The 15,447-nt window shown below is 36.5% G+C and overlaps 1 protein-coding gene across 1 annotated transcript in view; it reads left to right on the top strand.

Moving 5' to 3' along the window:
• The first annotated feature begins 3,660 nt into the window (after positions 1-3,660).
• Positions 3,661-15,447, top strand: part of lrrc1 (leucine rich repeat containing 1) — a 62,822-nt gene continuing 51,035 nt past the window's right edge. Inside the window, 1 exon segment of the mRNA XM_048205917.1 lies at positions 3,661-4,252. Coding sequence (XP_048061874.1) covers positions 4,094-4,252 — 159 coding nt within the window. The 5' untranslated portion in view covers positions 3,661-4,093.

Genomic DNA, 15,447 nt, shown 5'->3' with positions numbered 1-15,447 from the left:
AGAAGTCTATGTTATTTAATTCAGTTTAGTAACAATGTCCATCCCCCCAAACAGACAGAACAGAGAGAGAGTAGCCAAAATGGCAAAAAGATTCTGACAAAATACATTAGAGATCAAGTTAAATAAGAAGGAATAGGCCTGTGTGTATTCTGCAAACAAAACCTGTTTGTGCACCAAATACAGGATGCTGGCTGAGAGAAATGGAAACAAATGAATGAATGAACATGTAAAAATGATACAATAAAAGACATATATGTCCAAAAAGGAGTAGGAAGAAGCATAAGCTCATCTAATCCTACCCCACCGCTTCTCCACTATACTCTTTAATAATCATCAGATTGGCTTCATAATCATATCATCTTAATACATTATTTACAATTTACTACATATATTTATATGTTTATCCCAACACACCCAAAAATACCAAGAAAACATGCATCCATGAATAAATAGTATTGGGGAAAAAACAAATAAATAAATATTCTGTGAGAACACCTAATGAAAACCCTTCTTCCTCCCTGTACCTGATGAAAACACATTTTAGCACATTATTTGAGCACTGAACTTCATCCGTTCCACAGCTTCACTCCAAAAGCTCTTTAGTGTTGTACAGACACAAATGTGTTTTCAGTTGCACTCCCCCCTAAAATTATAATAATTTTTGAATATTGCCAGGGAGTTGTTTTTTGCCTTATACATTATTCGTGCTGTTTGAAAATGAACCAAATCAGTAAACTTCTTTGATTTTAAAAATAATGAATTTGTGTGATCTCTATAACTGGTGGCTATTATCTTTTTGCAACATTAGACAGTGATGCGTTTATAAGTTTTGCCCCAAACCTCCTCACAGTAATGTAAATATGGTAATATCAGAGCGCAGTGAAGAATGTGGAGTGATTTTTATTCATGCTTTGCTTTGTTCAGTACAAAAATGCTTTTTGAAAGTTTATTGTGTTTTATGTTTTATAAGTTTATGCTTTATGTGAGATTTCCAGCTTGTTTTGTCATCTTTTATCACCTCAAAAAAATTCATTTTCATTAACCCTTTCTATGTCCACACCATCTATCTGTATCTGGACTTGTGTACTCTTTTTACACTTACCAAATAACATGCATTTAGTTTTAATCATGTTTAAAGATACTTTATTTCTGTCACACCACCTGTATAATTTGCACATTTCTAAAGTAGTAGTGTCCAGTAGCTCCTTTAAATTCCCTCCAGAGCAATATTTGTGTCTAATTTTACTATTTTTGATAATTTACAAATATTGTTTAAAGCAGAAATAATTCTGGACCCAGTACTGACCCCTGGGGGACGCCACAAGCAATGTCCAAACACAACCAGGAATATTCCCCCAACTTCACAAATCGTTTCCTGTCTCTTATACAACTTTTCACCCACTGCAACACTGCCCCCTGTCCCATGTTATGTTTATCTAAAAATGTGTTTAATCTATTAGTGAATTGTTTATTTATTTATTTATTTATCTATCGGATTTCAACTAAAATATCTTAATTTGTGTTCTGAAGATTAATGAAGGTCTTACGGGTGTGGAACGGCATGAGGGTGAGTAATTAATGACAGAATTTTCATTTTTGGGTGAACTAACCCTTTAAGTCCTCATTCCAATCTTCAGATGACAACTTCTATTTCAAAGGAAAAATACACGATTTACGACGAGTTTAGGAAACTTTCAGATTGTTCTTAAAACATGGTGGAGTTGGAAAGCATGTTTTTGTTGGTTTGATTCTTGTTCTTTCTGTTACATTGAAATTTAAAGGTGTCCTATAATGCCTTTCACAAGATGTAATATCAGTCTCTGGTGTCTCCAGAGTGTGTGTGTGAAGTTTCAGCTCAAAATACCCCACAGATCATTTATTATAGCTTGTCAAATTTGCCCCTATTTGGGTGTGAGCAAAAACACGCTGTTTTTGTGTGTGTCCCTTTAAATGCAAATGAGCTGCTGCTCCCGCCCCCTTTCCAGAAGAGGGCGGAGCTTTAACAGCTCAACAACAACAAAGCTGGAGAATCTCACGCAGCCAAAATGACGAAAGGGTTCAGCCTTACATTGTTCAAACCGGAGTCGACACTGATGGAGAGACTCAGGAAGAAGTTACAACTTTTACAATGAAACTGGACGTTTCTGAATGGTTAGTGGATAAATTTATGTAGTTGCTGTGGAGTTGATTCAACTCATCCACTAGCATGTGCCGTCATGTTCATCTTTTGTGTTGAATTGACCCTCGTTTGTGAAGCAGTCCGGTGTAAAATGACGGCATGACAACAACACTCTACTACAACAACTCTTCCTCTTCTCTAAAGCAGCCCTACATGGCCACGCCCCCTTTGTTGTGTGTTCTCGGGGGCGGGGTTTATGTAAATTTTAGGGTTAGTGATGTCACTAACCCAGGAAGAAGCTCGTTGTAGTCCCTACCAGCCGTTTGTTGAGGTCCTTAAACAGTGATTTCTGTAAAAAGAAAATATCTCTCTTTGCATTGAACTTTGAGTATCGTAACTTTGCAGATGTTGTTTATGAGCAACATTACACACTAACTAAAGTTAAAAAAGTGAAATCATAATCAACCACCCCTTCAAATGCATGTGTATCATTAAAATGTAAAATTTTAAATTGTATCGTTAAAAAGAAAACAAAAATATAAAAATATGAAGAAATAACAAACTGTAGCCTACAATCTGCTGCACTACACAGTTAAAGATCTGGACGTTTGATTTCTTTTTCATTTCAACCTGGAAATAAAGAAAGATTTAGCATTTTGAAACATGTAAAACAAACAAATAAACAAAAAGCTATGAGAAATATTAAAATAATATAAAGTAGGCAGATTTGTGACAGTGACAATATCAAATACTGACATATTTCTTTGCATTCACTGACGGACACAATATGATTTTAATTATTCTTAAATCATAATATGGATTGTTAGGTTTTGGATGGATGGATGGATGGATGGATGGATGGATGGATGGATGGATGGATGGATGGATGGATGGATGGATGGATGGATGGATGGATAGATAGATAGATAGATAGATAGATAGATAGATAGATAAAGAATTATAGATAGATAGATAGATAGATAGATAGATAGATAGATAGATAGATAGATAGATAGATAGATAGATAGATAGATAGATAGATAGATAGATAAAGAATTATGGATAGATAGATAGATAGATAGATAGATAGATAGATAGATAGATAGATAGATAGATAGATAGATAAAGAATTATAGATAGATAGATAGATAGATAGATAGATAGATAGATAGATAGATAGATAGATAGATAGATAGATAGATAGATAGATAGATAGATAGATAGATAGATAGATAGATAGATAGATAGATAGATAGATAGATAGATAGATAGATAGATAGATAGATAGATAGATAGATAGATAGATAAAGAATTATGGATAGATAGATAGATAGATAGATAGATAGATAGATAGATAGATAGATAGATAGATAGATAGATAGATAGATAGATAGATAGATAGATAGATAAAGAATTATAGATAGATAGATAGATAGATAGATCTACACTGAAGGACGGTCAGGTGTGTGTTGGGGAAGTGTGGTTCAGCTGACTCTGGTGTGTGTTATTGTTTACGCGCAGGGAGGAGGGAGCGAGCGACAGAAAAAAGGGAGGAGCCGATGGGATTCGTGACGTCGACCTGGAATGAGGGAGTGAATGTTCCGGGTCAGAAACTGGACTAAGAGGAAATAAACTCCGGGATAAGAAAAACACGAAATAAGCGCCGCTAAACAGACATGTAACCGCTTCCAAAGAAAGATCCGGGACACTTCAGCGCCTTCCTGTAAAGATGTTGCGAGAAAGGTGAAAAAGGCGGAAAGAAAACTCCAGGGATCAACGCCGAAGGGGAGCGCGACGTTTTTATGATTCCATGTTTCTGTGCGCGATACATTTGCGCTGCGGATCGATAGATTGTGTCCGACACTAGTTGCTTCGGCGCTCCGAGTGTCTCGCGCTTGTTTGTTTTAGTTTTGATTGCTGTGGAAACTTTTCCAGCATTACGGATTTATCCAGGATTCGGATCACCATCCCGTGATGTTTCACTGTATCCCCCTGTGGCGGTGCAACCGTCACATCGAGTCGATCGATAAGCGCCACTGCTCGCTCCTCTTCGTCCCGGATGAGATCTATCGCTACAGAGGCAGTTTGGAAGAGCTTCTGCTGGACGCCAACCAGCTCCGGGATTTGCCCAAGGTAAGAGGACGCCAGCCTGTGCTGGGACCATTGTTGCCCGCAAACGCTCTCCTCAAATGGATGGATGAATGAGACGCATTTATGGGCCGTGTCTCAAAACCTAACAAGCGTCTGTTGATACAGCTCTTCTGCGCGCGCGTGTGTGTGTGTGCGCGCGCTCAGAGTCAGGTGTGTGTTCACACTCATTCAGCAGTTTTGGGCATCATACGCACATGCACAGTCAGCAGCAGCAGCAGCAGTTTTGGGCATCATTAGGAGTCAGTCAACATGTTGGATATTAGGACGCATTTTTAGTTTTGGACAATCACAATGCAGTCTTGGGCACCATCAGCTGCAGGTCTCTTGGCAACACGCATAAACAGTAAATCAGCGTATTAGAATGATTTCTGAAGGGTCATGTGACGCTGAATGGAGTAATGGTGCTGATCACAGTGCTATTTCACAATATTACTGTTTTCAAAAACATTTAAAAGGTCTTAATAATTCCAAACGTTTGACTGAGTCTGCAGCACTTTTGGGCATGAGGTGTGTGTTACAAAAGTTTGGCCTTCACAGCATCATTGGGCATTGTAGACATAATTTGAGTCAGCAGCAGTTTTGGACATCATATGCTGAGCTGTACATTTCTGCGATGCTATGTTTTATGAATGCACGTATGACTCCCAAAAGTGCTGTCTAGTTAGGTTGCTCACTAGGCTTTGAAACTCAACCACTGTCATTGTGCGGAGAACACTAGAACTCAGCATAAAGTGGTTGAGAAAAACATTGTGGGGCCTGAAAATGACAGTGGTGGGTACCAGCAAACTCTTCCTCCATTACACAGTGGGGTGGAGAAATATTTGGGCAGATAGCTGAAAGGCTTTAAAGGGATAGTTCAACCCAAAAATGAAAATTATCCCATGATTTACTCACCCTCAAGCCATCCTTGGTGTATGACTATCTTCTTTCAGACAAACACAATCTGAGTTATATTAAAATATATAAATATCCGGCTCTTCCCAGCTTTATAATGGGAGTGAATGGGTGGCTTGAGATTTTGAAGCCCAAAAAAGTGCATCCATCCATCATAGAAGTAATCCATACGACTCCGGAGGGTTAATAAAGGCCTTCTGAAGTGCTGAAGTGGTTTTGTAAGAGAAATATCCATATTTAAAACTTTGTAAACTATAATAACTAACTCTTTTACTCTTTCGCCATAAATCCGATGCGTATGGCTGTCTCCTGGAAGCCAGCGATTACAGTCTATTAAAGGATTAGTTCACTTTCAAATAAAATGTTCCTGATAATTTACTCACCCCATGTCATCCAAGATGTTCATGTCTTTCTTTCTTCAGTCGAAAAGAAATGAAGGTTTTTGATGAAAACATTCCAGGATTATTCTCCTTATAGTGGACTTCACTGGGCACCAAACGGTTAAAGGTCAAAATTACAGTTTCAGTGCAGCTTCAAAGGGCTTTAAACGATACCAGATTCTGACCTTCAACCGTTTGGAGGCCATTGAAGTTCCACTATAATCCTGGAGTTTTCATCAAAACCTTCATTTCTTTTCAACTGAAGAAAGAAAGACATGAACATCTTGGATGACATGGAGGAGAGTAAATTATCAGGAAAATTGTATTTGAAGGTGAACTAATCCTTTAAGTTTTAAATATGGATATCTTTCTTACAAAAACCCATTGCTTCATTTCAGAAGGTCTTTTTTTAACACCCTGGAGCCGTATGAATTATTTTTATGAAGGATGGATGTGCTTTTTTGGGCTTCAAAGTCTCAACCTCCATTCACTCCCATTATAAAGTTTGGAAGAGCCAGGATATTTTTTTATATAACTCTGATTGTGTTCGTCTGAGTCATATACATCTAGGATGGCTTGAGGGTGAGTAAATTATGAGATGATTTTTATTTTTGGGTGAACTATCCCTTTAAGTTTAAACCCCACAAGGAATTATCCATTAACTATCACCATGAGCAAAACCCTTAACACTAGAGGGTCTTTCGCGCCTGGATAGTTATAGGATCTAGCCACCAGGACGATCCCCCGAGAACTACAGTTTCCCATAGGGCCATTTTCCTGGTTTCATTCGCACCGCCAGAAGGAACTCTGAAGTTACGCAAGCCATTGCATTCAACAACTGGAGGATGGAGGACTGAAAGATTGAAAGAGCAAAAAGGAGGGGTAGAGATGAAATTTACTAATACTTGCAGTGCTGCATATGGTAAATGGTAAATGCCGTTAACATTAGCTTTCTGTATGTTGTTCGTAGAGTAAGTAAACTGTGTGTTTACGCTGCTTTTTAATAATGGCGGGTGCTGGCATTTCATGCGTTCGGCCAGTCAGCGTACACTTGCGTCACTGGTAGTTCCTGTTCTGCTGGGTCAGACTCTGAAGTAGGAGCTAATTTAGTTCGTTCCTATGACTAAAATCTTCCCAGTTGCTGCAGTGTGAACACATTAAAAAGTGGATACTTCTGTCAATAGTTATAGGAACTATGAAAAAGTTAAAGTAGTACTGACAAATTAACTATGCAATATGAAATGAGAGGGCCACACAGAGCTTTTGTCCACAGTGTAGAAGTGATGATTTCCAACAGACCCATGCGTGAAGCGACAGAAACCACCTTCAGGAGAATACCAGCGGCACACTTTTCAGGCTTCAATGTAGAATTTAAACCATGATTCAACTTCCTTCAGCTCTCATTACGGTGCATCAACTCAAAAAGCCTTTTCCCTCTCATTTACTTGAATCACACTTTTAGGATGCGGTAAAGATTACACGAGGAAGATTGTAATTGCAGTAACAGAAGAACTCTCTCAGAAAAGAGCAGTAGATATCAAAGGTAGTTTGTAAAGAGCACACGCTCTTCATGCTAGTAAAGCAGTAAATCCTGCATGCAGTGCTGATAGACCGACCGCAAGCGCTGCTCTCAGCCATTCTTTGGCATGTAATGAATCAAATCTTCCAGACCAATGATGGATTCAAATGCTGTGCTCATCAACTGCACCCATAAAACATTCTCTATCTTATTTGAGCTTATCTGTGTGGGATCTCTTGAAGGGATAATCTTGTTTTAGGAAATTCCAGGGTGTTTTCCTCGAAAGTGTGTTTGAAAAAGACCTTGAGCTGGTTTCATCAAAAGCTCAAATGCAGAATTAAGTCAGGCGTGAACATGATAAACGCTCTTCACACAAGAAGCCAAAGCAACACAAGGCAATGAGAAAAGGGAACAAAACAACTTTTGCAGGTCAGTTACGCTGTTTTATTGGTGTTGTTAATACCAGCTGTTGAGAGGACTAATATAAAATGAACAAATAATCATTCTACAAAACACCATTGAGTTTTGAGAACAAGAAAGTCATGTAAAAATGCATAACTTATCAAAGGGTTTGTGTAATTAATAGCTGTTATTAGTCTCTCTCCAACACGTCTTTGCTGAGATAAAAAGGTGAAGCTGCGTTTTATAACAGACATGTGGAAACATGAAACGCCAGTAAATTGGCCACATATCAGACTTTCCCTTTGAGGAGTGAGATGCTGAACTAAAGTATTCTAGTTTAACCATTTATTGTAGGGAACTACATTAACTGAACTCAGATATCGGTTATCCATGTCACAGCATGTTCATCTTGATTTCCAGTGCTTCTAAAATATACTGTGCAATTAATGCTTTTAAGGGAACTACTTTTACACTCTTAAAAATAAAGGTTCTTTATTGATATTGATGGTTCCATGAGGAACCTTTAACATCCACAGAACCTTTCCGTTCCACAAAAGGTTCTTTATAGCAGAAAAAGATTCTTTAGATTATTAAAATGGTTCTTTTAAGAACTGATTCTTTGAAAGGTTCTTTGGGGAACCAAACATGGTTCTTCTATGGCATTGCTGCGAGAATCTTTTGGAAACTTTTTGTAAGAGTGAAATGTAACTTTTATTGTGCGCTGTTAAAGGATTAGTTCACTTCTGAATGAAAATGTCCTGATAATTTACTCACCCCCATGTCATCTGAGATGTTCATGTTTTTCTTTCTTCAGTTGAAAGGAAATGAAGGTGTTTGAGGAAAACATTCCAGGATTTTTCTCCATATAGTGGACTTCACTGGGGTTCAACGGGTTGAAGGTCCAAATGTCAGTTTCAGTGCAGCTTCAAAGAGCTCTACATGATCCCAGACGAGGAATAAGAGTCTTATCTAGAGAAACCATCGGCCATTTTCTAAAAAAAATAAAAAATTATATATTGCACCACACATTACGTTGGAAAGGTCATGCGTGATGTCGGCAGAAGTACCAATCCAGTGTCTACAAAGATAATGTGCAAAGACTAATTCAAACGGCCTTTACAAAAAAAAAAAAAAAGGTAAAACAATGATGTCAGATGATTTTGGAGTTTTTCGTCCTACCACAGTACTTCCGCCTACGTCACGTGTGATCTTTCCAACATGATTAGGTAATGCGTGGCGCATCACAGAGCAGTGCAAGACGAGCATTTGTGGTTAAAAAGTATATATATTTTTTATTTTTTTTAGAAAATGTCAGATGGTTTCTCTAGATAAGACTCTTATTCCTCGTCTGGGATCATGTAGAGCTCTTTGAAGCTGCACTGAAACTGACATTTGGACCTTCAGCTGTTTGGGCTCCATTGACGTCCACTATATGGAGAAAAATCCTGGAATGTTTTCCTCCTTTTTCAACTAAAGAAAGAAAGAAAGACATGAACATCTTGGATGACATGGGGGTGAGTAAATTATCAGGACATTTTCATTCAGAAGTGAACTAATCCTTTAATGCAACTTCTGTCTACATTTACTTGACTTTGCGTTGTTCACGAAAGGAAGAACTTTGAATAATGCTCTCCCATGCATATACTACAATAAATGAAGCATTGAAAGCACCATCAAAGTATCATTAAGAAGTACTGTGGTGTTGTATCTGAAAGTATACAATAGTTTTGTGTGAGAAACAGATGGAAATTCTTCACTTATTATTTTGACGTTCATCCAGTTCCTGAGAAAACTAGCAATATCCAGCTGGTTAATGAATCATTCTTTTTATTAAATGAAACAAAAGCTCCACCCACTGACTGCTCACAGTGGTCATCATCAGCTCATCGGAGATTGTCAGTGAATAATGATGTAAGTTTTGAAACTTTTCTTCTTAAAAATCTGAGGGAGTAAGTGTACTTTTTTGACCAGAACACGACCTCTGATTGATTACAGTTCCTGTAAAATGTGCTGTCATCCTGTTTGACATCTCTGTTTGTGGAATTCAGACTGTTGCTGTTTGTTCGGCAAAGTCACTTAAGTTGGACGTTTGTTGTGAGAGCAAGCAGAGCAGCCGATGGGATTCTCCAGCAAAGCTCTGGAGACAAATATAAACATCTCAGTAGTGTATATTGAGACAGAATTTAGTTAATGGTTGGACGTTTCACTCTCCTTTGTACCATGTGGGCCCAGTGTGACCGCAGGGCATTTAGTCAAGAGCCCATTTAGACTTCTGTTACTGAGGTTAAAGATGAGCTTGGGAAGAGGTGGAAAAACCACGTCTTAAAGCCTGTTTCTTGTCGGTTTATATGCGAATGCTCTTATCGTGGAGATTTCCTGGAATCTGAGACTTGTTGTTTGGCCTAAAATGTGAGGAATGCTGTGAGGAGAGTTAATCGTGACGAAAGATGTGTGTGGGGGGAACCGGTGCCTGTTGGTCAGAGTCGGATACAGCTGGGTCTGATGCTAGTCTCTCTCAGCTTTGCTAATCCTTTTTTATGTTGAATACCGGTTTAGATAGTAGGAATGTGTGATATGTTTTATGTGCGATAATATTGTAATTGTTCATCATTGTGTGAGCTGACGTTATACCACTCGCTTTGTAACGCTTTCACTGTGTGGTGTAGCCTATTAGAATGCTCTGCTATAGTTCAGCAAAGTCACATGTGCAAGAAGGCTGTTTTTCTGGAATATCAGCATGATTGCAAATGTGTTATTTGATATTGATTTTATACAGGAGTTAAACATCAAGAAATTAATATTATCAGTTACATTTTTAGACACGATATTGTCGATTTGACACAGCAGACCTGTTATGAGTTGTCAAATGTCCATCAGATGCACATTTCAGAATCTCGGTGGAAGTCATCCGGGACTTTTCTCCTACTTTTGAGTGAAAACTGTGATTTTTGACACATTCCTCTATTTGCATTTTTGTAGTATATAGGTGAGAAGTAGACATATTCAGACAGAGGGAGTCACTGAATGAATGAATCAGCCCTTTGAAGGAATTGGCTGCATGAATGACTCATTAAGACAGCCACTTGCTGACTTTTCAATTTTTTAATTGCAAACTTTTAAATTGCTCAAGTTTATTTTGTCCATTAGATTGGAAGATCTGAAAAAAAAAACATATTTACCTACCCATAGACCCTCTCCTTGAAGAAATCAGGACAAAAGTGGTTGAAAAAGATGGATTAAAACACCAGGTGTAAACGGGAATGAGTCTCCCTCGTCTACTTGTGATCCGGTCGACAAAACATATCTTAATATCAGGTGGAAATGGCGTAAATGCCACTTCAGATGCCGCTTCTGTGTCATCTCTGCAGGTCATTTTTTTGGTATTTGGTTTTATTTGATTGTTAACAGCCCTGTAGTGTCTTGTTATTCTAACTGAATTTGATTTAAATATAAGATTTGATGTAAAAGAAGATGATGATCATCTAAAAAGGTTTTAATTAGGGGTGCACTGATCATGATTTTTCATGGTTGATTCCAATTGCAAATGGGCCGATTTCTATTCCAGCTGCCGATTTGATTTGTTTTTTTCTTTATGAAAATTTATTTGTTGTTTATTTGTGATATTACAGGCTAAAAAAATCTTTTATATAAAAATTATTTTTACAAAAAATAAAAAAATCTATATCTCCATAGCCATTTGAAATTAGAGGCAAACACACTGGATTTTAATCACGATCCAAACAAAGATGCTACACATATTTAAATTAGATTGCAAAATTTAAAGCACAATCAATGGTCTGATGTTAGCTTTGTGAAATTATGCTACATAAACATACCTGCACAAAATATTAACAACAGATGGATTGAATGAAAATGCAAATTCACTCTCTGACAGTAGGTGGTGCTTATGGATCAGCAGCGATTTCATTTCCTTTGTCACTGCTGTACACAAAGCAGCGGTGCGCTTATAGACAATATATTAAAGGGATAGTTCACCCAAAAATGAAAATTTGATGTTTATCTGCTTACCCCCAGCGCATCCAAGATGTAGGTGACTTTGTTTCTTCAGTAGAACACAAATGATGATTTTTAACTCCAACCGTTGCCGTCTGTCAGTCAAATAATGCGAGTGAATGGGAACTTGGATCAATAAGAGTCGAAAAACCTTGCATAGACAAATCCAAATTAAACCCTGCAGCTCGTGACGACACATTGATGTCCTAAGACACGAAACGATCAGTTTGTGTGAGAAACCGAACAGTATTTATATCATTTTTTACCTCTAAAACACCACTATGTCCAACTGCGTTCAGCACTCGGTTAGTGAGGTCTGATCGCGCTCTGACAACGGAAGTGATGTCTCGCTCTCATTGAAGTATAAGCGCAAGATTTTCTTAACCTAGCTTTTGATATTCCTTTTATCTAAAATAAATTTGCAAGCAAATTATTTTTTTTTCTCATTTGCATTAAACATTTAGGATTAATTTGATTTCCAAATGAAGAAATTATATATATATATATATATATATATATATATATATATATATATATATATATATATATATATATATATATATATATATATATATATATATATTTTTTTTTTTTTTCAGTTTAGATTGTGTTGCCTAATGTGGATCTTCTTGGATTGGGAAGGCTATCATTGTGACTGAGTTAGCTTTGTGTCTAACTGTGTTTGATTCCAGTCAGGCTTCAAATATTGACAGAGGGGTTAAAAAGGTTAATGTAAACTTGTATTTGCAGGCTGAAGGGTGGAGGAGGGGCGACAGCCGCCGAGCTTCATTAACAGGAAGAACGGGTTAGTGTTCCGCCTCAGCGGCCGGTTTGTCGAGGCGTCCGCCCAGTAACACGCCAATACCACTTGATGGTTTTGTCCTCTCATAGATTGCTGGTTTCATTCATTACCTTTTATAAACAATAGCAGCCATTGTAACGGAAGTATTGAGATGAATGTGGCATGAACTTCCGAGTCTAAAAAGCTCTATTGTGTGCCGTACCTGTTGCAGTCTGGGAGGTTTCTGTGTGTCTATTGTCTAGATGATGTTCTCTTCCTGTGTGGCCCTAACGTGTTTATTACAGAGTGAGAAGAGGACCAAAAACAAGAAGAGCAACATTTCTGTTCTTCTCTTTTTGATAATGACCTGTTTGTGGTTCTGTAACTGTCGCACAGTTATTCGCATTGTTTGGTTTCATTTGTTACTGGGTTGGTTAGCTTGCTGAAGGTCAGTGCAGGAGGTCAAGTGTCAAGTGCAGTTGAATTAGTAATTTTGCCTATTTGAGGATGCATTGTGTCTGTGTACACGTGTGTCTGATGACAGCTGCATTGTTTTCTTGGTGTTATGTTGGAATATGACCATACAATAATACAAAACCAGGGCTGTGTTGAAAATATTGATTTCTTGATTCTCATTTTGATGAATAGATATCGATCCCAAGGCTCTATCTTTCTGTCTGTCTGTGCTGTTTTCAGTTGATATGTGAACAAAACTTCAATAAAAGCTTTTTTACCCTTCTCCCATCCTATAAATCACAAAAATGACATGAATGAACATCAGAGAGAATGTTGAAAGATACAGAACAACTTACAGAAATGAATCATGTCTCATGCAATCACTCAATCAGCGATTCAATCGCGGAAAGACGTCAGTAAAACAGCTTGTGAACAATATGTCCCTCTAGCAGCTGCATTTTGGACTAACTGTAGTTGGACAACCACAATGCATCACAGTAATCCAGTCTACAGGTCATGAATGCATGCACTAGCTTTTCTGCATCACAAACATAGCTTAGCGATGTTTCTGAGGTGGAAGAAGGTTGTGTTTGTAACATATGAAATATGATTTTCAAAAGACAAGTTGCTGTGTAATATAACACCCAGGTCTTTAACTGTAGAGGATGAACAGTAAATCCTTGTTGATAGTCTAAGAGATGGTGTACAGGCTTTTGGTCCAATCATTAATATCTCAATCTTATCCAAATTTAATTGAAGAAAATTATCCAATATTTTATATCTTTAGCTAGGGCCCTATGAAATCTGTTTTAATTTTTCTGGATTAGCATGTCTAATTAATTGAAATAATGAAACTTACCCAAATTATCAACAATTTATTAAAAGTTTAACAAAAAAAAATAAAAAAATTATAGGGCCCTATGATTCTTTCCCCTCAAATTGTGTTTTATTTTTTACCAAATTCTGTTTTCTGTTTTAACTTTTCTGGATTCCATTTTAATGGTTTAATTACATTTTATAATCAAAAAGCATGTTTAATTAATTGAATTCTTAAAAACAACAAAATTTATTAACTAAAAAATATTTTTTTATATATATATATATATATATATATATATATATATATATATATATATATATATATATATATATATTTTTTTTTTTTTTTTTTCTCAGAAATTCTGTTCCTTATTTTAATTTTTCCGGCAATCAAATGAATGCATACTATTTAATTTATCTTTTAAAACAATGTGCTGCACAACAGAGCTTTACTGTTAAAATTAAAACATGGAAGAAAAACTGAGATTATTCCTTAAAAAGATAGTTTTAATAATTTATTATTAAATTAATTCCTTGATACATACTAAATTCTAAATTCTACTAAAAGTTTTCATGACTGGATTCCGTGTTTTCTGTATCACGGAATTCATAGAGCCCTATTTAACACGCTCTGTCACCTTGGATAATTTAGAGATTTCATCTGGTCATAAAGAAATATAACTGAGTATCATCAGGATAACAGTGGAAACAATTTTTTTTACTAGTTTTCTAATAATATTGCCAAGGGGCAGCATGTATATTGAAAATAGCAGAGGGCCTAAAACAGAGCCTTGCGGCACTCCATAACTTACTGACGCTAACTTGGATAATTCCCCATTTAAATAAACAAAATTGTGACGGTCTGATAGATTTGACCTAAACCACCTTAATGCCTATCTCTGAATACTAGTGTAATTATGATGTCACTAAATGATATGATCTACAGCAGAGAAGATGATTATCTCTGCACAAAACTTACATTTTGTGCTCTTCCTCACACAAAGCTATTGTATAAATTCAAAGTGATTGGCAGTATAAATCATTATCCATTTTTGTGCTATTGAAAAGAGCAGCTTTGGTATTCTCTTTTTGTGTTTCATATAAGAAAGTAAATGGTCCAGCTCAGGGCATGAGTGACTTAATCCCCATAGTTTAGTTTTATCTGTCCATGCAATGTGAGGCATATGAAATTATTTGCACATATATATATATATATATATATATATATATATATATATATATATATATATATATATATATATATATATATATATATATATATATATATATATATATATATATAATTTTTTTTTTTTTTTTGACACTATGATGTCCAAAATTGATCCTCTTTGTTGTAGCTTCCTTTAAATCGCCGTGAAGGTCTTCAGATGCTTTGGCAGACTGTGTTTGAAAAGGTCTATGAAATGTAATGCATTATTTATTTATTGCATGAAACTCAAAGAGCCGTCACACCGTTTCTGAAGTCAGTTTCACACCATTCTTTGCTGGTTGTCCAAAAAAGCTTACTTGAAGAAAATAAAATATTTTTTTTTCCTCAGTCTTAGCTTAGTTGGTGGTTGTTGCCTCAGATTCAAGGGTTTTTCTGTCACTCAAAACATTATAGATGTCATGTATGGACACAAGAAATTAAACAAATATTTAAATAAATAGCCAAACAGGGCAAATAGTCACTCTCTTAAGAAAGTTCAAACTAAGGCAACACCCTGTCCTAAAGCAAATTCAGGGAGGACAGAAACCTCCCACTGAGCAGAAGGGCAAAAGTTCACTTGATCTTTTTGAATAGAGTACAACAGTCAGGTTACAAAAGTAAAAACTCCATTCTTTTTTTCCCATAAGGGAATTGATGTTTAATGTTAACTTATAAACCTTGAAAGGCAGACCTACTGTGAGC

The sequence above is a fragment of the Megalobrama amblycephala genome, linkage group LG10, assembly GCF_018812025.1.
Source record: "Megalobrama amblycephala isolate DHTTF-2021 linkage group LG10, ASM1881202v1, whole genome shotgun sequence".
Lineage (NCBI taxonomy): Eukaryota > Metazoa > Chordata > Actinopteri > Cypriniformes > Xenocyprididae > Megalobrama > Megalobrama amblycephala.
This window is presented reverse-complemented; position numbering and strand designations above follow the sequence as displayed.